This window comes from Jaculus jaculus, chromosome X (assembly GCF_020740685.1).
Source record: "Jaculus jaculus isolate mJacJac1 chromosome X, mJacJac1.mat.Y.cur, whole genome shotgun sequence".
Lineage (NCBI taxonomy): Eukaryota > Metazoa > Chordata > Mammalia > Rodentia > Dipodidae > Jaculus > Jaculus jaculus.
In genome coordinates this window covers 48,951,002-48,973,044 of record NC_059125.1, presented here as the reverse complement: position 1 = coordinate 48,973,044, position 22,043 = coordinate 48,951,002, and the positions used below count along the sequence as shown (strand labels likewise).

General features: G+C 45.7%; 2 protein-coding genes across 6 annotated transcripts in view; one reads left to right on the top strand and one right to left on the bottom strand.

The window, feature by feature from the left end:
• The window catches only part of Rbm10 (RNA binding motif protein 10), a 42,393-nt gene extending 25,399 nt beyond the window's left edge, over window positions 1-16,994 (bottom strand). For 2 of the 5 annotated variants that reach the window (XM_004668803.2, XM_004668804.2), the window contains exons 1-2: window positions 16,693-16,994; window positions 14,556-14,697 (exon numbers count right to left, since the gene is read on the bottom strand). In XM_004668803.2, coding sequence (XP_004668860.1) covers window positions 14,556-14,697; window positions 16,693-16,759 — 209 coding nt within the window. In that variant the 5' untranslated portion in view covers window positions 16,760-16,994. The remainder of the gene's footprint in view (window positions 1-14,555; window positions 14,698-16,692) is intronic. The other 3 variants (XM_045140197.1, XM_045140198.1, XM_004668805.3) reach the window with 2 other exon arrangements.
• Window positions 16,995-17,165: 171 nt separating this feature from the next.
• On the top strand, window positions 17,166-19,681 carry Ndufb11 (NADH:ubiquinone oxidoreductase subunit B11). The gene is made up of 3 exons (XM_045140199.1): window positions 17,166-17,403; window positions 19,161-19,291; window positions 19,460-19,681. Exons 1-3 carry the CDS (start codon window positions 17,197-17,199, stop codon window positions 19,581-19,583), a joined length of 462 nt encoding a protein of 153 aa, XP_044996134.1. The 5' UTR covers window positions 17,166-17,196; the 3' UTR covers window positions 19,584-19,681.
• The last annotated feature ends 2,362 nt before the right edge of the window (window positions 19,682-22,043 follow it).

Genomic DNA, 22,043 nt, shown 5'->3' with positions numbered 1-22,043 from the left:
TATTTAAGAGCGACAGAGAAAGAGGAAGAGAGAGAGAGAGAGAGAGAGACAGAGAGAGAGACAGAGAGAGAGACAGAGTGAGAGAATGGGTACGCCAGGGCCTCTAGCCACTGCAAATGAATTCCAGACAATTGGGCCCCCTTGTGCATCTGGCTTACGTGGGTCCTGGGGAATTGAGCCTTGAACCCGAGTCCTTGGACTTCACAGGAAAGCACTTAACCGCTAAGCTCTTCCTCCAGCCCAGAAGTTCCTAATATTGATGAAGGTAGAATCTCACTCTAGGCCAGGCTAACCTGAAACTTACTCTGTAGCCCAGGCTGGCCCTGAACTCATGAATATCCTCCTACCTCAACTTTCCAAGAGCTAGGATTAAAGGCATGCTCCATCACATCCAACTTTAGTAACTTACTTTTATTTTTATTTATTTGGAAGGAGAGAGTGTGCGGGCAATGGGTGTTCCAGAGCCTCTAGCCATTGCAAATGTACTTCAGATGCATGTGTCACCACTTTGTGTATCTGGCTTTACTTGAGTACTGGGAAATTCAACCCAGGCTGTCAGGCTTTGCAAGCAAGCACCTTTCACCATTGAGGCATCTCCCCTCCCTGAAGTAATTTTTTTTCTGTTTTGTTTTGTTTTGTTTTGTTTTGTTTTTGGTTTTTCGAGGTAGGGTCTCACTCTGGTCCAGGCTGACCTGGAATTAACTCTGTCATCTCAGGGTGGCCTTGAACTCATGGCAATCCTCCTACCTCTGCCTCCCGAGTGCTGGGATTAAAGGCGTGCGCCACCACGCCCGGCTTTTGTTTTGTTTTTCAAGTTAGGGTTTCACAGTAGTGAAGGCTGACTTGGAACTCACTCTGTAGTCACAGACTGGCCTGGAACTCATAGTGATCTTCCTACCTCTGCCTCCTGAGTACTGGGGATTAAAGGCATACACCACCATGCCTGACATATTTTTCTCTCCTCTCCCCTTCCCTCTCCTTCCTTTCCCTTCTCTTCTTTTGACACTTTATCCCTGAAATTCACTATGTAGTCTCAGGCTGGCCTTGATCTCATAGTGATCCTCCTATCTCTGCCTCCTTAGTTCTGGGATTAAAGGTGTGTACCACCATGACTGGCTGTAATAGTTTTTGATTTTGAAATATTTTATTTTATTCATTTATTTGAGAATGAGAGAAATAGGCAGATAGAGAGGGAAAGAGAGAATGGGCACACCAGGGTCTCTAACCATTATAAACAAACTCCAGACGCATGTCCCACCATGTGCATCTGGCTTTATGTGGGTTCTGGGGAATCAAACCTGGGTCCTTACACTTTGCAGGAAAGCCCCTTAACTACTGAGCCATCTCTCCAGCCCCCCTGCCCGCTGTAAACCCAAAGTTTTTTTTTTTTTAACATTTTCTTTTTTAAAAAAATTTAATTGCAAGCAGAGAGAGAGGGATAGAAGAGATAGCGAGAGAATGGGCATGTCAGGGCCTGTAGCCACTGCAAGCAAACTCCAGATGCATGTGCCCCTTGTGCATCTGCCTTATGTGGGTCCTGGGGAATCAAACCTGAGTCCTTTGGTTTCACAGGCAAACGCCTTAACCACTAAGCCATTTCACCATCGCCTTTTTTGTTTTTCGAGATAGGGTCTCGCTCTAGCAGCCAGGCTGACCTGGAATTCACTATGTAGTCCCATGCTGGCCTCAAACTCCCTGCAATCCTCTTACCTCTGCCTTCCAAGTGCTGATATATATATAATTTTACTTTTTTCAAATTCACATTCACATTCATGTGCCCCTTCCTGTCATTTTCCCACTTTTTTGTTTCTTAGGGACCATCACAATTTTGAAGAATACTGGTCAGGTATATTGTAGAACGTCCCTCTACTTGGCTTCTTCAGATGTGTTTGCTTAATTAGACTAGTGATTATGAGGTTTTTTTCCTTGAGAAGCAACAATAACTTCTGACTATATCCTATCAAGCAGAAATTAGCATCATTCCTCCAGCCACTGCAAACGAACTCCACACACATGTATCTGGCTTATGTGAGTGTTGGGAAATCAAACCTAGGTCCTTAGGCTTCACAAGCAAGCGCCTTAACCACTAAGTCATCTCTTCAACCCAGTCTTTTTTAAACTTTTATTTTTATTTATTTATTAGAGACAGAGAGAAGGAGAGAGAGAGAGTGTGTAAGAATTGGTGCACTAGGGCCTCTAGCCACTGCAAATGAACTCTAGACACATATGTCACCATGTGCATCTGGCTTATGTGGGACCTGGAGAATTTGAACTGAGGTCCTTAGGCTTTGCAGGCATGTGCCTTAACCGCTAAGCCATCTCTCCAGTCCCCTTTATTTTTTTTGGGGGGGTGGGCTTTTTTTTTTTTTAGCCTAGGCTGACTTGGAATTTGCTATGTAGTTTCAGGGTGGCCTCGAACTCATGGCAATCCTCCTACCTCTACCTCCCAAGTACTGGGATTAAAAGCATACACCACCATGCCTGGCTCCTTTTTTTTGTTTTATTTTTAATTTTAAGAGAGAGAGAGACAGCCAGCCAGCCAGCCACACAGACAGACAAGAGAGAGAATGGGTGTGCCAGGGCCTTTCAGTTGCTGTGAAGGAAATCCAGATCTGTGCACCCCCCTTGTGGACATACAAGGCATCGCATGCTTGCATCACTGTTGTATCTGACTATACATGGGATCTGGAGGATTGGAACAAGCGTTCTTAGGCTTTGCAGACAAGCATCTTAACCACTAAGCCATTTCTCCAGCCCTGTTTTGTTTCTTTCGAGACAGGGTCTCATTCTGTTGCGCAGGCATACTTCCAACTCTTGATCCTCCTGCCTCAACCCCCAAGTGCTGAGATTACAGATACAAGTGTTAATGCAAAGTCAATCTAGTCCTTTTTATGAAGTAGGGTCTCACTCTAGCCCAGGTTGGCCTCAACTCAGTGATTCTTCTAGCTCAGCATCCAAAGTGCTGGGATTTAACCTACGCCCGGCTACTTGACCATTTCTAAGGCTCTAGACTGAACGTTTCTCCATGCCTGTTTACCATAGCTATCCATATTTAAACCCTGTGCATCTGAATTCAAGAGCTAAGTAGGTATGAGTACATATTTATTTATGTGCTAGGCATGGAACTCAGGGCCTCACAAATGCTATGTAAGCACCTTGCCACTGAGCTACACTGCTATCCCCTAACTTTTTTTTTTTGTTTTGTTTTTCAAGGTAGGGTCTCACTCTAGCCCAGGCTGACCTGGAATTCACTATAGAGTCTCAGGGTGGCCTCGAACTCAGGGCAATCCTCCTACCTCTGCCTCCTGAGTGCTGGGATTAAAAGTGTGCGCCACCACGCCTGGCTCCCCTAACTTCTTGATGAGAGAAAAAAAATCTTTTTAATATTTTTTAGAGCCAGGTGTGGTGGCGCACACTTTTAATCCCAGCACTCAGGAGGCAGAGGTAGGAGGATTGCCCTGAGTTCGAGGCCACCCTGAGACTCTATAGTGAATTCCAGGTCAGCCTGGGCTAGAGTGAGACCCTACCTCAAAAAACATATATTCTTTCTCTCTCTCTCTCTCACACACACACACACACACACACATAATTTTATTATTTCATTTTAGAGAGAACAAGAGAGAGACATGGAGAGAATTGGTGCACCAAGGCCTCAGCCACTGCAATCGAACTCCAGATGCTTGTGTGACCTACTGGGCATGTGTGACCTTGCGCTTGCTTCACCTTTGTGCGTCTGGCTCCCGTGGGATCTGGAGAGTTGATCATGGGTCCTTGGCTTCACAGGTAAGCACCTTAACCACTGAGCCATCTATACAGCCCATAAGTTTTAATTTTAATTTTTTTCATGTCTTGGAGGGGTATAGCGCAGCAGTTAAAGTGCTTGCTTGCAAAGCTGCCAGCCTGAGTCCAATTTCCCAGGATCCACATAAAGCCAGATGTACAAAGTGGTGGCAACAGGGCCGGATGTACCTATTCTTGTTCTCTCTCATTCCCTCTCCCCATCCCTCTCTTTTCACAAAATATGTACATATATATTTAAAAGTCAGATAAAATTGTTTTTGCAAAACTTTTTAATTGTGGGGGCTGGAGAGATGGCTCAACAGTTAAACTGCTTGCTTGCAAAGCCTAGCAGCCTGAGCTCAATTCCCCAGTACACACATAAAGCTAGATGCACAAAGTGGCATATATATTTGGAGTATGTATGCAATGGCAGGAGGCCCTTGTGTGCTGATAATCACTCTCTCCTTGCAAATAAATACAAACTTTTTTTAGGTTGGGTGCGGTGGCACATGCCTTTAATGCTAGCACTCAGGAGGTAGGAGAATTACTGTGAGTACAAAGCCACCTCAAGACTATAGAGTTAATTCCAGGTCAGCATGGGCTAGAGTGAGCCACTACCTCTTAAAATTATATATATGTATTAGGTAACTGCATTCAAGTATGTGTGTGCATGTGCACGTGCATGCACACAGGCATACTGCTAACAAATACCAGACGCTTGTACCACTTTTTGCATCTGGTTTTATGTCTTAAGTTAAAGGCCCTTGCCTGCAAAGCTTGACGGCCTGAGTCGATTCCTCAGTACCCACATAAAGCCAGATGCACAAAGTAGCATGTGCATCTTGGAGTTCATTTGCAATGCTAAGAGATTCTGGTGTGTCCAGTCTCTACCGCCCCCCCACTGCTTGCAAACAAATTTAAATTTAAAAATATTTAATAAATCCCTGGGCTGACATTAAGGATCCAAACCAATAAATTTAGATATTGAATTCTTGCTACCTAAAGTAAGGAAGGTAGAATTTTTTTGTAAAATTTTATTTTTATTTATTTATTTGAGAGACAGACAAAAAAAGATGCATAGATAGAGAATGGGCTCACCAGGGCCTCCAGCCACTGCAAACAAACTCCAGATGCATGTGCCCCTTGTGCATCTCTCCAGCCCCCAGGAAGGTAAAATATTTGGGTAGTGAAGGATATTTTAATTGGTCGTACAACACTTTGAATAAACATTTCCCAAGGGCAGACCCATAATTTTACGACACTACATTACAATGAATGAGGACTTCCACAAAAATGAATGTATTTCTGGAAAACATAAAATGCCAAAATAAACAGAAGAGACAAAATGGTAACCAAAATCCAAAGGCTGGGCTGGAGAGATGGCTTAGTGCTTAAGTGCCTGCTGATGAAGCCTAAAGACCCCAGTTTGAGGCTCCAGTCCCCAGGACCCATGTAAACCAGATGCACAAGAGGCACATGCATCTGGAGTTCATTTGCAGTGGCTGGAGGCCCTGGCACGCCCATTCTCTCTCTTTCTCTCTCTATCTGCCTCTAACTCTCTCTGTCTGTCACTCTCAAATAAATAAATAAAAATGAACAAAAAATTAATATATAAATAAATTACACACACATACACACACACACACACACACACACACACACGTATAAACCAAAGGCTGAGGGTGCAGCACAGTGTTAGAGCACTTACCTAGCATCCCCAAGACTCTGGGGTTCCATCTCCAGTATTGCGAAAACAACCAATCAGCCAAAACAAACAACCCAGGTCCAGATGCTCTACAGGATGAATTCTACCAAGTTTCACAAAAAAGGGCAATTCTTATAGGAATTTCTCCAAAAAGGAGAGATGTAGCAAACAGCTGCCCAATTCATGTCCTAAATCTACCTTGAGTCCAATGCCAGATAAATACAAAACTTATGGATTTACTTTACTGATAAACGCAAATGTAAATATCCTAAAAAACACAATAGCTTGCTGGGGTGCGCATGGAAGCTCAGGCCTAATCCCAGGGAAAGCCAGGCCAGACACACAAGGTGACACAAGGTCGCACGTGAGCACAAGGTGGTGCAAGCATCAGGAGTTCGGTTACAGTGGCTGGAGGCCCTGGAGCACCAATTCTTTCTTTCTCTTTCTCTCTCTCATAAAAAGGCCAGTCTGTTGGGCTGGCCTCAAAAAAAAAAAAAAAAAAAAAAAGGAAAGGAAAGGGAAGCAAAACTGTCTAGGGAAAGAAACAAGAGAGGGAGGAAAGAGAGAGGAGAGGGCAAGGGGGTATGGGAAAATACATCAGAGTTATATTAACATTTGTGTGAAAATATTCTTGGGGCTGGGGAGATGGCTTAGTGGGTAAATGCTCACTGCTCAAGCATGAAGACCTGAAGTCAGGCCCCTAGCTTGCACATAAAAAGCCAGGTGTGGTGGGCATGCTTCACTAGGGAGGCTGAGACAGGTGAATCCTCCTGCCTCAGCCTCCAGAGTGTCACACCAGGCTTAGAATGATCTGGACTTTATTATTTTTTATTTATTTATTTATTTATTTGAGAGCGACAGACACAGAGAGAAAGACAGATAGAGGGAGAGAGAGAGAATGGGCGCACCAGGGCTTCCAGCCTCTGCAAACGAACTCCAGACGCGTGCACCCCCTTGTGCATCTGGCTAACGTGGGTCCTGGGGAACCAAGCCTCTCGAACCAGGGTCCTTAGGCTTCACAGGCAAGCGCTTAACCGCTAAACCATCTCTCCAGCCCTGGACTTTATTTATTAAAGTCTTTATCCTTTTTAAAATTTTTATTTATCTATTTGCAACATGTGTCTATTTGTATTTTTATAGGCATGCCAGGGTCTCTTGCCACTGCAAATAGAACACTAGATTAGATGCTTGCACCATTTTCTGCATCAGGAATTACATGGGTGGCTGAGGAACTGAACCCAGGCCAGCAAGCTTGGCAAGCAAGTGGCTTTAACCACTGAACCATCTCCTCAGCCCCTTAAAATCTTTTTTGGTTTTTGGAGATAGGTTTTTGCTCTAGCCCAGGCTGCCCTAATTCACTATGCAATCTCAGGGTAGCCTCGAACTCACAGCAATCCTGAGGTAGTTCAGCCTTCCAAGTGCTGGGATTAAAGACTTGGGCCACCACTTCCAGCTCCCCTTAAAATCTTAATTTAAAAACTTCTGTATACATCATCCTCATTTTTTTTTTTTTTTTTGGTTTTTCGAGGTAGGGTCTCACTGTGGCCCAGGCTGACCTGGAATTCACTATGGAGTCTCAGGGTGGCCTTGAACTCACAGCGATCCTCCTACATCTGCCTCCCAAGTGCTGGGATTAAAGGCGTGCACCACCGTTTTCAAATTTTGAATTATGTTCCTTTTAAGGCCAGTGACAATAACCCCCAATGCCCATGTTCATTCATTCATATTAATTCTGTCTCTCCCTCCCTCCCTTCCTCCTTCTCCAAAGGAATAGAACCTAGGGCCTTTCACATGCTAAACATTCCCTCAATCTCAGGGACACTCCTCCAGCCTTCTTCCTCAGTATTAACCTGTTTTGGTTTTTGGGAGGGGCAGCATCACATGCAGCCCAGGCCTGAACTCACTATACACAAGAGGCTAACTGAACTAATCCTATTGCTTCCACCTTCTAAGTGCTAGCATTATAGGGATGTGTCACCATGCCTGGCTTGGCCCTCAATATTCTTAATTACACAATTCCTTGTATTCAGCTGGGTATATGGCTTTCCTTAAGAAATACTAGATGGTGCACAGAAGGGTCATTAGGAGCAAACTCTGGGTTCAGGGACCTCTTCCATTCCTCAGCTCCCCTAGATCTTTGCCCATCTCTTCCTCAGAGCCCCTGCTGTGGGCATTATACCCCTTGTCAGGGCTGTGGAGAGAGCAACACAAGATAATATTTTTTCTGAGGTAGGGTCTCACTCTAGCCCAGGCTGACCTGGAACTCACTCTTGTAGTTCCAGGCTGGCCTCGAACTCACAGCGATCCTCCTATCTCTGCCTCCTAAGTACACCACCATGCCCAGCCAACACAAAATATTTTAAACCTTTCTGTCCCATAGAGATAGTCCTGAACTGAATTTCTTCCTACACACATCGGAAAGAAAAGTTTAAGTCATCTTGCTCAACTATTATTAATTGGATTTGTGTTGAAATCATCCAAAGTGGATTTTTTTGGTTTGTTTTTGAGATAGGGTCTCACTCTAGCTCAGGCTGACCTGGAAATCAATATGTAGTCTCAGGCTGGCCTTGAAATCACAGCAATCCTCCTACCTATGCCTCCTGAGTGCTGGGATTAAAGGTGAGTGCCACCATTCCCAGCAGAGACAAAAACAGAATGGGCACACTATGGCCTCTAGCAGCCGCAAAGGAACTCCAGACATATGTGCCATATTGTGTGTGCATCTGGCTTTATGTGGGTACTGAGAAATCCAACTCAGTTTGTTAGCCTTTATAGGCAAGCAGCTTAACCTCTGAGACATCTCTCCAGCTCCAAAATGGATTTTAATTTGTATGCAATTTAACATGGTACCAAAAGTCCTGGGCAATGCTCCAGTGAAAAAAATAGAACTGGGGTTGGGAAGATGGATCAGTGGTTAAAGGCTTTTGCTTGCAAAGCCTGCTGACCTGGGTTCAATTCTCCAGTACCCATGTAAATCCAGATGCACAGTGTCACATGCATTTGGAGTTCATTTGCTATGGCAAGAGATATGCCTGCCTGCCCTCCTCTCTCCCCCTCACTGCACATTTCATTTTTAAAATGAAAAGAAGCCAGGCATGGTGTGACGGTACACACCTTTAATCCCAGCACTTGGAAGGCAGACATAGAAGGATCACAGTTGAGTTTGAGGCTAGCCTGAGACTCCATAGTGAATTCCAGGTCAGTCTGGGCTACAGTGAGACCCTACCTCAAAAAACCAAAAACAGAAAGAAAAGAGGGCTGGAGAGATGTATTAGTGGTTAAGGCATTTGCCTGCAAGGCCAAAGGATCCTGGTTTGATTCTCTAGGACCCACGTAAGCCAGATGCACAAGGGGGCGCATGCATCTAGAGTTTGTTTACAGTGGCTGGTGACCCTGGCACGACATTCTCTCTCTGTCTCCCCCTGTCTTTCTCTCTCAAATAGATAAATAAAATATATGAAGAAAAGAAAGAAAGAAAAGTAAACTATGAGGTGACAGGGTAGCCAGGCGTGGTGGCCCACATCTTTAATCCCAGCATTTGGAGGCTGAGGTAAGAGTACCACCATGAGTTCAGGTGCAGCTTGGACTACATAGTGAGTTCCAGGTCACCCTCAAACCCTCTACTCCCCCACTGATGTGATAGGTTGGATTTGCATTCAACATGCCAACTACTCACAAAGATTGTCAGAATTAACAGTGAACTACTAAAAGTAATGAGAGAGGGGCTGCAAAGGTGGCTCAGTAGTTTAAGGTGCTTGCTTGTTAGGCCTGATGGCCCAGGTTTGACTCCACAGTACCCATATGAAGCCAGATGTATGGGGTGGAGTGTGCCTCTATAGCTCATTTGCAGTGGCCCTGGAGCATCCTCATTCACTCACTCACTCACTATCTCTCTCACACATAGATAGAAAGATAGATAAAAAATTTTTTGAATACTAAGAGAACATAGCAGGAATAAGATAATTTACAGCAGGCAACTGCGTTTTTCTATCTCAGAAAATACCAGCAGGCAAAAATTTTAAGGGCTGATGAAAATTACTGATGTACCTAGGGATTACTTTAACAAAGTAAAGGATTACTTTAACAAAGAGGAAAAACCTATTATTTTCATTCATTCGGGTTTTTATGCACTTTAAACAAAATTTTAAATATTTGGGCTGAAGAGATGAATCAGTATTTAAGGCACCTGCATGCAAAGGTTTAATGACCCAGTACCTACATAAAGCCAGATGCACAAGGTGGCACATGCATCTGGAGTTCATTTTCAGTGGCTGGAGGTCCTGGCATGCCCATTTACTCTGTCTTTCTTCTCTCTCTCTCTGCTTGCAAATGAATAAATACTTAATTTAAAAAAAAATTCTCCATACAGGTCATAGATAAGAAGGCTACTTACAAAAACAAGAAATTCTCCCAAATATAGAAATTAAATGTAATCACAATCAAAATTCCCGTTTCTAGCCAGGCATGGTGACAAACTTGGGAGGTTAAGATAGAAAGTTTGCCAGGAGTTTGAGGCCAGCCTGGGTTAGTGATAACCTGCCTCAAAAAAAAAAAAAAAATCCAATTATTGTTTTGAGAGACTTAAACTTTTTCTTTGTAGTGCTGGGGATAGAACCTAGGTCTTCACACATGGTAAACACGTTCTCTGCCACTATGCTACACTCTCACCTTCTTGATAAATTTTTATACAGGTCAGGCAGGGTGGTGCACGCCTTTAATCCCAGCACTTGGGAGGCAGAGGTAGGAGGATCACCGTGAGTTTGAGGCAACCCTGAGACTAAACAGTAAATTCCAGGTCAGCCTGAGCTAGAGTGAGACCCTACCTCCAAAAACAGCAGCAGCAAAAAAAAAAAAAAAAAAAAAAAACCACAATATATATGTATGTATGTATGATGTATAATGAAGCTGTATAAGTGGTTAAATCTATTTAAAAAAAAACCAAGAGCTAAGGGCTGGAGAAATGGCTTAGTAGTTAAAGCACTTGCCTGCGAAGCCTAAGGACTCATGTTTGACTCTCCAGGCCTCACGTAAGCCAGATACAGTGACTTAAGCATGCAAGGTTGCATATATTCACAAGGGGGCACACTCCTTTGGAGTTCAACCACAGAGGGTAGAGGCCCTAGCATGCCAATTTTCTCTCTGTTCTCTCTCACACACATAAAAAAGGCCAGTCTGTTGGGCTTGCCTCAAAAAAAAAAAAAAAAAAAAAAGAAAAGCAAAGTCGGAGCTATTTAGATACTCTATAAAGGGCTGGAGAAATGGCTTAGTGGTTAAGGCACTTTCCTGCAAAGCCAAATGACCCAGGTTTGATTCCTCAGGACCCACATAAGCCAGATGCACAAGGGGGCACATGCATCTGGAGTTTGTTTACAGTGGCTAAGAGGCCCAGGCAAACCCATTCTTCCCCCCCCAAATAAATAAAGAAGACATTTTTTGAAAAGATACTCTATAAAGTTAATGAAATCAGTAAGGTTCCAGTACAAGAATGAGCAAATAGATGAATAGAACAAGTTCTATCACTCAAGATGGATCCATGTATGAAGGAGCTTGATAGTCCAGTAATCAATAGAATAACAATAGACTACTTATGAGGTGGCACTGGGCAAACTGTCTTCTATAGAAAGAAAAATAAAATTAAAACCTACCTTATATCATACTCAAAAGTGGACTCTAAATAGAATAAATCTTTTGTGATCAGGAGTGAAAAGAGAAAAATCCTGAAAACACAAAGTTTATGGCAAAAGGGAATGATTTTAGTGCATCAAAAGAAAAACATGAAGAACAAAGCCAAGATCATTGGCTCACACCTAAAATCCCCACACTCAGGAGGTGGGAACATCACCATGAATTCAAGGACAGCCTCGACTACATAGTGAGTTCCACTTTAGTCTGGGCTACAGTAGAATCTTTTATCTAAAACAGAAGAAAACAACAACAAAACGGGTAGGTATCCAAGCACTGAAGCAGGAGGATTGCTGAGTTTGAGGCCAGTGTGGGTTAGGTAGTGAGTTCCAAGCCAGCATAGGCTATAACAAAAAGACTGGCAGCATCGTTAAGTAAAATGCAGCAGGCGCACCACACAGTGCGCTTGGCAGCAATAGAGGCAAACCGGCAATATACACATGGCAATAGAGCTAAAAATCCAGTGATGAGTAACATGCAGTTCAGGAAACAGCGAAGTCTGTAGCACTATGCGCCTGTGTAAATTGAAAACTGACACTTGAAACAACACTACCTATTTTAGAAGGATACACATGAAGCACAACAGAGCTGCTGCCCACAGAGGTGGGAATTGAGAATAAAAATGAAAAACTAAACACAGTAAGAGGCAGCCTTGTGCTTACTGACCTACGATAAAGTGTGATTAACTGAAACCTCTGCACTTCAGGTCTCTTAGAAGCCCCCCCCCCCAAAAAAAAGCCAGTGGCCTTACTTGATAATGAAGTCCAAGGCAAGAATTCCAAAATCAAATTCTTATTCACTCTCTCTTTCCCTCCCCACCCTCCTAAACAAGAGATCCCCCACTGAGCTATATATATCCTCAGCCCTCAAATGCCTTTCAAGGGGCTGCAAAGATGGCTCGGGGAGCAAGAATACTTGCTACAACCATGAGGACCTGAGTTTAATCCTGAGCAACCATGTATAAAAGCTGGATATGCATGCCTGGAACCCTACTGCTAAACAGGGGTATACAGAGGAGGATTGCCATGGCTTCCTGGTCATCCAGTCTAACCTAAAAACCAAGAAGGTTCAAAGTGGTAAGACAGAAGACAAAATGACACCCAATGTCTTCCTCTGGCCTCCACATGTATGTGCAAGTATGTGAGCATCTGCACACCTATGTGCTCATAACACACATACACAAATGCCTTTCACCAGGCTGGGAAGGTAGTACAGCAGTTAAAGGAGCTTGTGTGCAAAGCCTGATGGCCCAGATTCAATTCCCAAGCTACCCTTGTAAGCTTCATGCATAAAGTGGCACAAGCATCTGGTGTTTGTCTGCAGTGGTATGAGGCCCTGGCACACCTATACACACACAATTTTTAAAAAACCTTTCAAAAGACAGTTTTATGGGATAGAGAGATGGCTCAATGTATAAAGTGCTTGCTACACAAGCATGGAGACCTGAGTTTAGATCTTCAGCATCTGTGTAACCCCAGCTGAATGGGGAAGTGGAGACAGCAGGTTCCTTGGGGCCTGCTGTCTAGTTCATCTAACCAAATGGGTGAGTTCCAAGATTAGTGATACTCAATCTCAAGAAAGTAAATTGGAAAGCAATCAAGTAAGACACCTGGCATCAACATCTTGCCTTCACATGCATACACATATACACGAATGCACTTGCACACATATGCACCCCTAGACACATGAACAAGCATACACACCCACACCCAGAAAATACAGTTTTCAAGCCAGGGGTGGTGGGGCACACCTTTAATCTCAGCACTCGGGAGGCAGAGATAGGAGGATTGCTGTGAGCCTGAGGCCACCCTGAGACTACATAGTGAATTCCAGGTCAGCCTGGGCTAGAGTGAACCCCCCACCACCACCAATACAGTTTTCAAAGGCATGTCATTATGCATTCTTATAATCCCACTACCTTAGGAGGCAGAGAAAGAGTTACAGGGAATTCAAGGCCAGCCTGGGCTACATGGTTAAATCCAGGCTGGCATGGACTATGTTACAAGACTCTGTCTCAAAAATAACTGAGGGCTGGAGAGATGGCTTAGCAGTTAAGCGCTTGCTTGTGAAGCCAAAGGACCCCCGTTTGAGGCTCGATTCCCCAGGACCCACATTAGCCAGATGCACAAGGGGGCGCACGCGTCTGGAGTTTGTTTGCAGTCTCTGGAGGCCCTGGTGTGTCCATTCCCTCTCTCTCTCCATCTGCCTCTTTCTCTCTGTTGCTCTCAAATAAATCAATAAAAATGAACAAAAAGATTTTTAAAAAATAACTAAGGAGCTAGGCATGGTGACACACAACTGAAGCAGAGGTAGGAGGACTGGTGTGAGTCTGAGGCCAGCCTGGAACTACAAGAGTGAGCCTGGAATAGAGTGAGAACCTGTCTCGAAAAAAAACAAATAAATAAACTGGGCATGTTGGCTCACGCCTTTAATCCCAGCACTCAGGAGGCAGAGGTAGGAGGATTGCTGTGAGTTCGAAGCTACCCTGAGACTACATGAGACTACATAGAGAATTCCAGGTCAGCCTGGGCTAGAGTGAGACCCTGCCTTGAAAAACCAAATAATGATAATTAATTAATTAATAACCAATTAAATACAAAGACTAAACAATACTAGATGACAACCCTATGCCAAATTTGGGTTTTCTCAGAAAACAAAACAGGAGAAACTCTCTGTAAGACATGCTAAGCTGGGCATCATGGTGCACACTTGTAATCTCAACTCTTCAGAGGCTGAAGCAGGAGAATGGCCGAGAGTTCAAGGCCAACCTGGGCTACTTATTGAGATCCTGTCTCCAAAAAAAGAAAAGAAAAACAACCTTTATAAGCCAAGCCTGGTGCACAAGCCTGTAATCCTAGCTACTTAGGAGGCTGAGACAAAAGGACCACTTGAACCTAGGATTTCAAGGCCAGCAACAGAACAAGACCCCATCCCCAAACCAAAACAATATGCCTCGTATAAACTGGGTACAGTGGTGCATGCCTATACTACCAACACTTGAAAACCTGTGTTAGGAGGATCTCAAGTTGGAGGCCAGCATGAGCTACAGAGGGAGACCCTGTCTTAAAGCAAGAGCAAAACCCACCCTCATATCCATGTTGTGCTGTGTGGTCTTCCGTGTGAGATCACGAGTACCAAGAAGATCTCAAAAGGGAGACCTACAATCATATGTCTCACTCATTCATAGTTACATTCCCAGCACAGCACAGGTCCTGGCTCACAAGAGGTACCAGATACACACGTGATGAACCGAAACCACCACTTTGCTATGCTATTTCCTCTGCCCAGAAGCTTTCCTCACCCACTACTCCAACACCATTCTGGATAAATTCCCTATTACATAGAGACATGCCAAGGGTGCTTGGGAGAGTGGGAGCGGATCACTCACCGTCTTTCATACTCCATGTCCTGATAGGGTCTTCGGGGACTGCTGGAGCCCCTCCTCAGTCGCTGGCTCCGTTTTACTTCCCAGCCACCCCCACTGCTGCCACCATGATCTGCCAGCTTTGGTGATGCCTCCTGCAGATACTCTGGAGAAAATAGAAGGAAGAAAAGCGTGAAGGCAGTTGGAGCACCAGAGGTTCTCCTTAAGAGACTATCCACTGTCCAAGTTCTCTGCTGTCCTTTAGCCCAGGGAGTGTTTGCCCACCTCCTAATGCTCCTGCATATCAGTGCAGGAAGGTAGCCCTTACCTGGTCTGCTCCTTCCTTTTCCCATGAATATGAGGCTAGACCCCACTGCCCTAGGATACAGTAAAGCCTTTATCAGACATGGGGCATTTTGCAAACACCTAGTGGGACCACTGACCATGACAATATGATCAAGCTTTGCAATCCGAGACTGGTAGACAAGTGTAATAAGCCTGTGGCTGCTTGTTGGGAGAGTGGATCCAAGTGTTGAATGATTTACCTGGATTAGGCATATCAGGCACCGTGGTAAGACTTCACATCAAGTAGATGGGGATATAGTTTGTGAGCAGAACACTTGCTCAGTATGTGCAAAGCCCTGGGTCCCATCCCTAGCATTGCTAAAACATCAACCAAAACACAAAAGTCCAACAAAAGACTTCACAACGATAGGAGTCTCAGGTACTCACCAGGCTCCTTCCACTGGCTCAAGGTATCATTTCATCCTCCAAACAAGATGCTGGCTATACCTTGACAAGGCAGCCAAAGACCCTGAAAGGCTCTTGGGGGGGTGTGTGAAGGGGCTATCTTGGCAACAAGACAGCTGCCACCTCCCTGGGCTCCTGGCCAACGCAGCTTTGGCCCTCATAGAGTAACTGGCTCAGCCCTGATGTGCAGGCAGGTCCCAAGGTAGAAAGATCTCTCCCCAGGGCTCTGAGACTGTTTTTCAGAGGCAAAAGAGGCCCCCCTTTCCCAGGTGGTTCCAAACAGCTTGTTCTACTGAGATGGAGAAGCAGCTACACTTCATCCAACTCTTAAGGCTGTAGTGAAAACCAGGAGACTGGAGAGTGATGTGACGTAACCAGGAGTGAGAACTAGCCCAGGATATTAGGACCCCACCCACTGAATAGGAACCAGGTAAAGTCAAGCAGTTACAGCACCTGCCTGGCACTAAGTTACCACCGCACTTTTTCCTGTGTGTGCGTGCGAACACACATACACAGGCGCGCGCGCGCGCGCGCACACACACACACACACACACACACACACAACCTATTTTCTTTTCCTCCTCAAGTAATGGGAAACCAGTTACCTAACTGGTCCCAGATGGGTAAAAGTTAGAACCACAACCAGGAGCCCCAGTGGCTGAGAACCCGATATAAAACCCTCAAAGGCAAAAGGGTCAGAGTCAAAATACTGCCATACACACAACCACACCGCACAGATAAGAACCAAAGTTACAAACGGCCGCCTCAAATAACTAGAGACCAAGTTCACAGAAGGAAAGCCACAATAACGGAGGCAATCAAACCGGGCACCTTTTAACACACGAATGTCAGTACAAAAATCTCCCCAAAGGAAGGGACAAAAGTAGCACACATACTCGCTGCATAACTCCCCTCCCTACTCACTAAGTGGGCTAGGGTCAATAACAAGAGAGTCCCTCCCCCATGGATGAGAACGAGAGGCCAGACACACACCCAAAGGGTAAAAACCACAATCACTTTCTCCAGGTTCACGGCCCCAACTGCCCACAGGCAGACAAGCAACAAAGTAACACAAAAGCTGACGGAAGTCTTTCCTTAAGAATATTAACAAAAAAAAGAAAAAAAACCCAAAACTGTATAGATACGCGCGCTCCAAAGGATAAAGTTCGGTGGAGCAAACACCGTAAGCCACAGTACCCCACTTCCATCTGTCCCTCCCTTCCCCCAACCCGCGTGCACCCATCCCGTGTCCTAATCGCGCACGCGCTTTTGCTTTCACAAGAAAAAGGGGGGACAGTCTCTCCCGGGTGCGGACTAGACCTGGATCCCTCTGCTCCACCCGAACCCCAGCTAGAAGTCCGCGTTCGCGGCTCTCCCAGTACACACCCCGCCCCCCGCCCCGGCCCCTTACCTCCGCCCCCACGTTCACTGTCGCTCACCTTCTCGGATCCGGCTGTCAAGAGAGGGCTCCCAGGCATCACCTCGACCCGCCGTCACCTCCTTCAAAACTCCCAGCTCAGCCGGGGCGGAGGCATCAACAACCAAGTCTGGAGGCAGATGGGTGGGAAAGCGGCGGGGAGATGCGCGCGGCTCTCCCAAGGAAACTCAGTGCAGCCTACTCCCAGCCGGCCGCAGTCACCAGCACAAAATGGCGACGAGGAGAAGGGAGCCGGCGCTTCGACCACCATCCACCTACTAAGGGAGCGCGGTCTGGCCAACCTTGTCTATTGGTCGCCGCCTCCCATCGGCCAGCTCTGGCCTCTTCTGATTGGCAAATACATGCCACCTCCCATTCTCCGTGAGAACGCCCGGCAAGTGCCGAAAGTGAGTAGGTATTGGTCGCGCAGGGGATCTACTGCAGCTGCGCAAGTCGCATTTCCGCCCCCGCCCCCAGGCTCCTGCAGCACCGTCTGTCATGGCGGCCGGCCGGTTAAGTGTGTGCGCTCGCCGCTTCTTGGCGGCCGCGGCGATGCGAGGGCTGCCAGCTGCCCGCGTTCGCTGGGAATCGAGCTCGACCAGGGCTGTGGTTGCCCCGGCCACCATGGCGGGAAAGCGGACGCAAGAACCGACCATGATCTGGCAGGAAGACCCAGAACCCGAGGACGAAAACCTTTATGAGAAGGTGAGAGGGAGAGGAAACGGGACACCGGAGGGGTCAATCGGGGATGGGCAGATGGGGCGTCCTAAAGGACGTTCTTAGGAGGCGGAGGATTGCTCAACGGACAGAATCTTCGAAGATTTGGGAATTTGCCTAGCCTGTTTTCCTCCTTTTGCCCCGAAATCTTCGGTCCAGGACTAGAGGCAGAATTGGCTTAACTTGTAGGCAGAAATCAAACCTGAATTGGGCAACGCTGAAAATTCGTTAGGAGGAATATAATCACGATACTACTAAGCACTGAGGCAGCAGTCCCTGTACTAAACACTTACATTGACTCATCAGCTCTCAAAACTGTCTCAATTTGAGGTAGACACTAATATTATTACCATTATGTAGCTCCAGAGACTGACAATACAGATAAGTTGCTTGTTCAAACTCACATAACTGAATACGTGCTGGAACTGATATTTGAACTTATGACCCGTTAAGGTCTCTAGTGATTTATTAGGAACTCTGGAGTTGGGCACCCCTAGTTGGATATTATTAACCTGTGTGACCTTGGACAAGTAGTGGAACCTGTTAATGCCTCAGTTTCTTTCTATAAAATGGGAAAAGTAAAGGGACACCCAAAAATACACCTACTTGTGTAATTAAATGAGTCAGAATGGTCGAACAGCTGCTGGCACTTCAAAAGTACTTAGCTTTAGAAGATGTTTGTTGCCATTTTCCATCTCGCTGGGATAGTATGAGGCTTGTGTATTTAAAAGGCCTAGCATATTATAAGTACTTCAACACTGACTTGTGGTCGAGGGTCTTGCTTATATAGGATGCAAATGAAGAGAGAGAAATGTGGGCATAGAGGGCTGTTTTATTAGGTTGAAATAGACAGTTGACAATATTTGGAGCTCCAGTGGTGCAATCGATTAGAATGCAGTACTTACATGATGGTATGGGTAGAGAATTGCCAATATAGAACCCTTTTTTGTTGTTGTTTTTCAAGGTAGGAAGGTAAGGTCTTGCCCTAACCCATGCTGACATGGAATTTACTATGTAGTTTCAGGCTGGCCTCGAACTCACTGTGATCCTTCTACCTCTGCAGTCTTCCTGCCTCTGCCTCCCCAGTTCTGGGATTAGAGACATGTACCACCACGCCTGGCCCTAAAACCACTTTTTTTAATTAATTATTTATTTATTTGAGAGCGACAGGCACAGAGAGAAAGACAGATAGAGGGAGAGAGAGAATGGGTGCGCCAGGGCCTCCAGCCTCTGCAAACGAACTCCAGACGCGTGCGCCCCCTTGTGCATCTGGCTAACGTGGGTCCTGGGGAACCGAGCCTCGAACCAGGGTCCTTAGGCTTCACAGGCAAGCGCTTAACCGCTAAGCCATCTCTCCAGCCCTAAAACCATTTTTTTAAACCTACATCAACAGCAAACACTTTCCTATGGCCTAGCCTAATAGAAAAGGTGACTAGGGAGTACCTCCCAAAGGAATTGGTCAAGCCAGTTCTTTTGGTAAGGAAGCCAGAACTTAAATGAAGAGATAGTGATAGATCCAGCTGAGCTGTGATTAGATATGGAATAAGGGTTTTCTAGGCAGTGGAAACAGCAAATGCTAAGGACTTGTGGTAGGAAGGAACTTCACATGTCCTACAGATAGGAAATGGAATTTGCTGGGGGAGAAGAGACTGGTTTGAGGAGAAATTGGAGACCAGAATATACATGGCTAGCACATGTCTTTATGGAGCAGTAGAAAGCCCTCATTGACCTCTCTTTGTCCTCAGAACCCAGATTCTCATGGTTATGACAGGGACCCTGTGGTAGATGTCTGGAATATGCGAGCTGTCTTCTTCTTTGGCTTTTCCATCGTCCTGGTCTTTGGAACTGCCTTTCTGGCTTATCTACCTGACTACAGGTACAGGGGGTGTCTCAGAGAGTGGCTGGGGGAAGAGGAAGGGTTGGAAGTTGAAGGAGTTTCTGTTCAGAATCCTGTTCCTGCACCATTGGAAACGGGATGCTGACATGGGGAACTGGTGTCCAGTGCGACTCCCTCATATCTACCCCCACCTGTTGCTGCTTCCAGGATGCATGAGTGGGCCCGTCGGGAAGCTGAGAGGCTTGTGAAGTATCGAGAAGCCAATGGCCTCCCCATCATGGAATCCAACTACTTTGACCCTAGGAAGATCCAGTTGCCAGAGGATGACTGAGCAGTTGCTGAGTGGGGCTCAAGAAATGCCATCTTCCTTAACTCCGGCCTGCCATTCTTTCTGTTCCTCAGATTACCTGATTAAAGAGATTGAAAATATGACCGGCTTCTGCTGTTTTTGTTACGAAGGGGACTATATCAGTTATTTTCTTTTAAATATTTTATTTATATTTTCTTTGCACACGGAGACAGAGAAGGGAGGGAATGGGTGTGCCAGAGCCTTTTGCCACTGTAAATAAACTCTAGATGCATGTGCCACTTTGTGTATCTGGCCTTACATGGGTACTGGGGAATTGAACCAGGGTTGTTAGGCTTTGCACATAAGTGCCTTAACCACTGAACAATCTACCCAGCCCCAGTTATTCTCTTACTTTAATTTTAATTTTTTTTTTTTTTTTTTTGGTTTTTCGAGGTAGGGTCTCACTCTGGCCGAGGCTGACCTGGAATTCACTATGGAGTCTCAGGGTGGCCTCGAACTCATGGCGATCCTCCTACCTCTGCCTCCCGAGTGCTGGGATTAAAGGCATGCGCCACCACACCGGCTTCAGTTATTCTCTTAAAAGAATATTAGTTATAGAGCTGGGCGTGGTGGCGCATGCCTTTAATCCCAGCACTCGGGAGGCAGAGGTAGGAGGATCGCCATGAGTTCGAGGCCACCCTGAGACTCCATAGTGAATTCCAGGTCAGCCTCGGCCAGAGTGAGACCCTACCTCGAAAAACTAAATATATGTTTTATTTATTAGAGACAGAGAGGGAGTATGGGTGTGCCAGAGCCTCCTGCCACTGCCAACGAACTCCAGATGCGTGCCCCACTTTCTGCATCTGGCTTTACATGGACACTAGGGAATCAAGCCTGGGCCATCAGGCTTTGCAAGCAAGTGTCCTTAATTACTGAACCGTCCCTCCAGCCCCCATAGTTACTATCTTGTTACTAGGAACAACTACCCAAGCAGAAGCAGCTTATGGAAAGAACGGGGTTCGATTCTTCTTACATCTCCAGGGAACAGGATTTATTATGGCTGTTGCATATAGCCAACATCACATGAGCAGGGGAGATGTAGAGGGCATGGATCCTGCTACACAACTCCCTTTCTCCTTTTTATTCAGTTCAGGACCCTAGCCCATGGAATGGTGCTACCCCCGGTTAGGATGAGTCCTCCCATCTCCATCTAATCTAGAAAATCCCTCATAGGCATTCCCAGAGATTTGTTTTCACGATGATTCTAAATTCTGTCATGTTGGCAGCCAGGGATCAACTACCAGAAGCCGACTCCTTGTCAGTTTGACCCTCAAACATAACAACTTTTAGCCATAACCTTCTTCTACCCTTCATTTTCACGGCCTCATACCATCTCATAATGCAAAATACATTCAATTCAACTTCAAAAGTCCATGTAGTCTTTAACGGTCCTAACACAATTCAAAAGTGAAAGCACAGAGTCTTTTTCTGAGACTCAGGCAATCTCTAATCTCTAATGACCCAATAACACCAAAGTACAAGTTATGGGCTAGGGATATAGCTCAGTGGTAGAGTGCTTGCTTAGCATGTACAAGGCCCTACGTTCAGTCCCTAGTACCACTGAAAGAAAAGACAAAAAGCTGGGTATGGTGACACATATCTTTAGCCCTAGCACTCAGAAGGCCCAGGTAGGAGAGTCACTGAGTTTGATGCCAGACTGAGACTTCCAGGTCAGCCTTGGCTAGAATAACACCCTACGCCAAAAATAAAAGAGGCTAGCTGGGCGTGGTGGCACACGCCTTTAATCCCAGCACTCAGGAGGCAGAGGTAGGAGGATTGCCATGAGTTCAAGGCCACCCTGAGACTACAGAGTTAATTCCAGGTCAGCCTGGACCAGAGTGAGACCCTATCTCGAAAAACTAAAAAAAAAAAAAATAATAATAAATAAATAAAATAAAAGAGGCTGATCTTGGTGGTTCATGCCTTTAGTCCCAGTACTTGGGAGGTAAAGGTAGGAGGATTGCCATGAATTTGAGGCCACCGTGAGATTTCCAGGTCAACCTGAGCTAGATTGACACCCTACCTTGAAAACACCAAAAAAGAAGGCTTAGCAGTTAAGGCGCTTGCCTGTGAAGCCTAAGGACTCAGGCTCTGTTTCCCAGAATCCACGTAAGCCAGTTGCACGTGGTGGCACATACACCTAGAATTCATTTGCAGTGGCAGGAGGCTCTAGCATGCCCATTCTCTCCATAAAGTAATTTTTATATATCAGAGAGAGGGAGAATGGGCGCACCAGGGCCTATAGTCACTGCAAATGAAGTCCAGACGCATGTACCACCTCGTGCATCTGGCTTATGTAGGATCTGGACAATCAAACCTGGGTCCTTAGACTTTGCAGGCAAAGTCTTAGCAGTTGCTAAGCCCTCTCTCCAGCCCAGTAAATTAAATAAACAAATTGAAAACCTTTTGGGCTGGAGAGATGGCTTAGTGGTTAAAGGCACT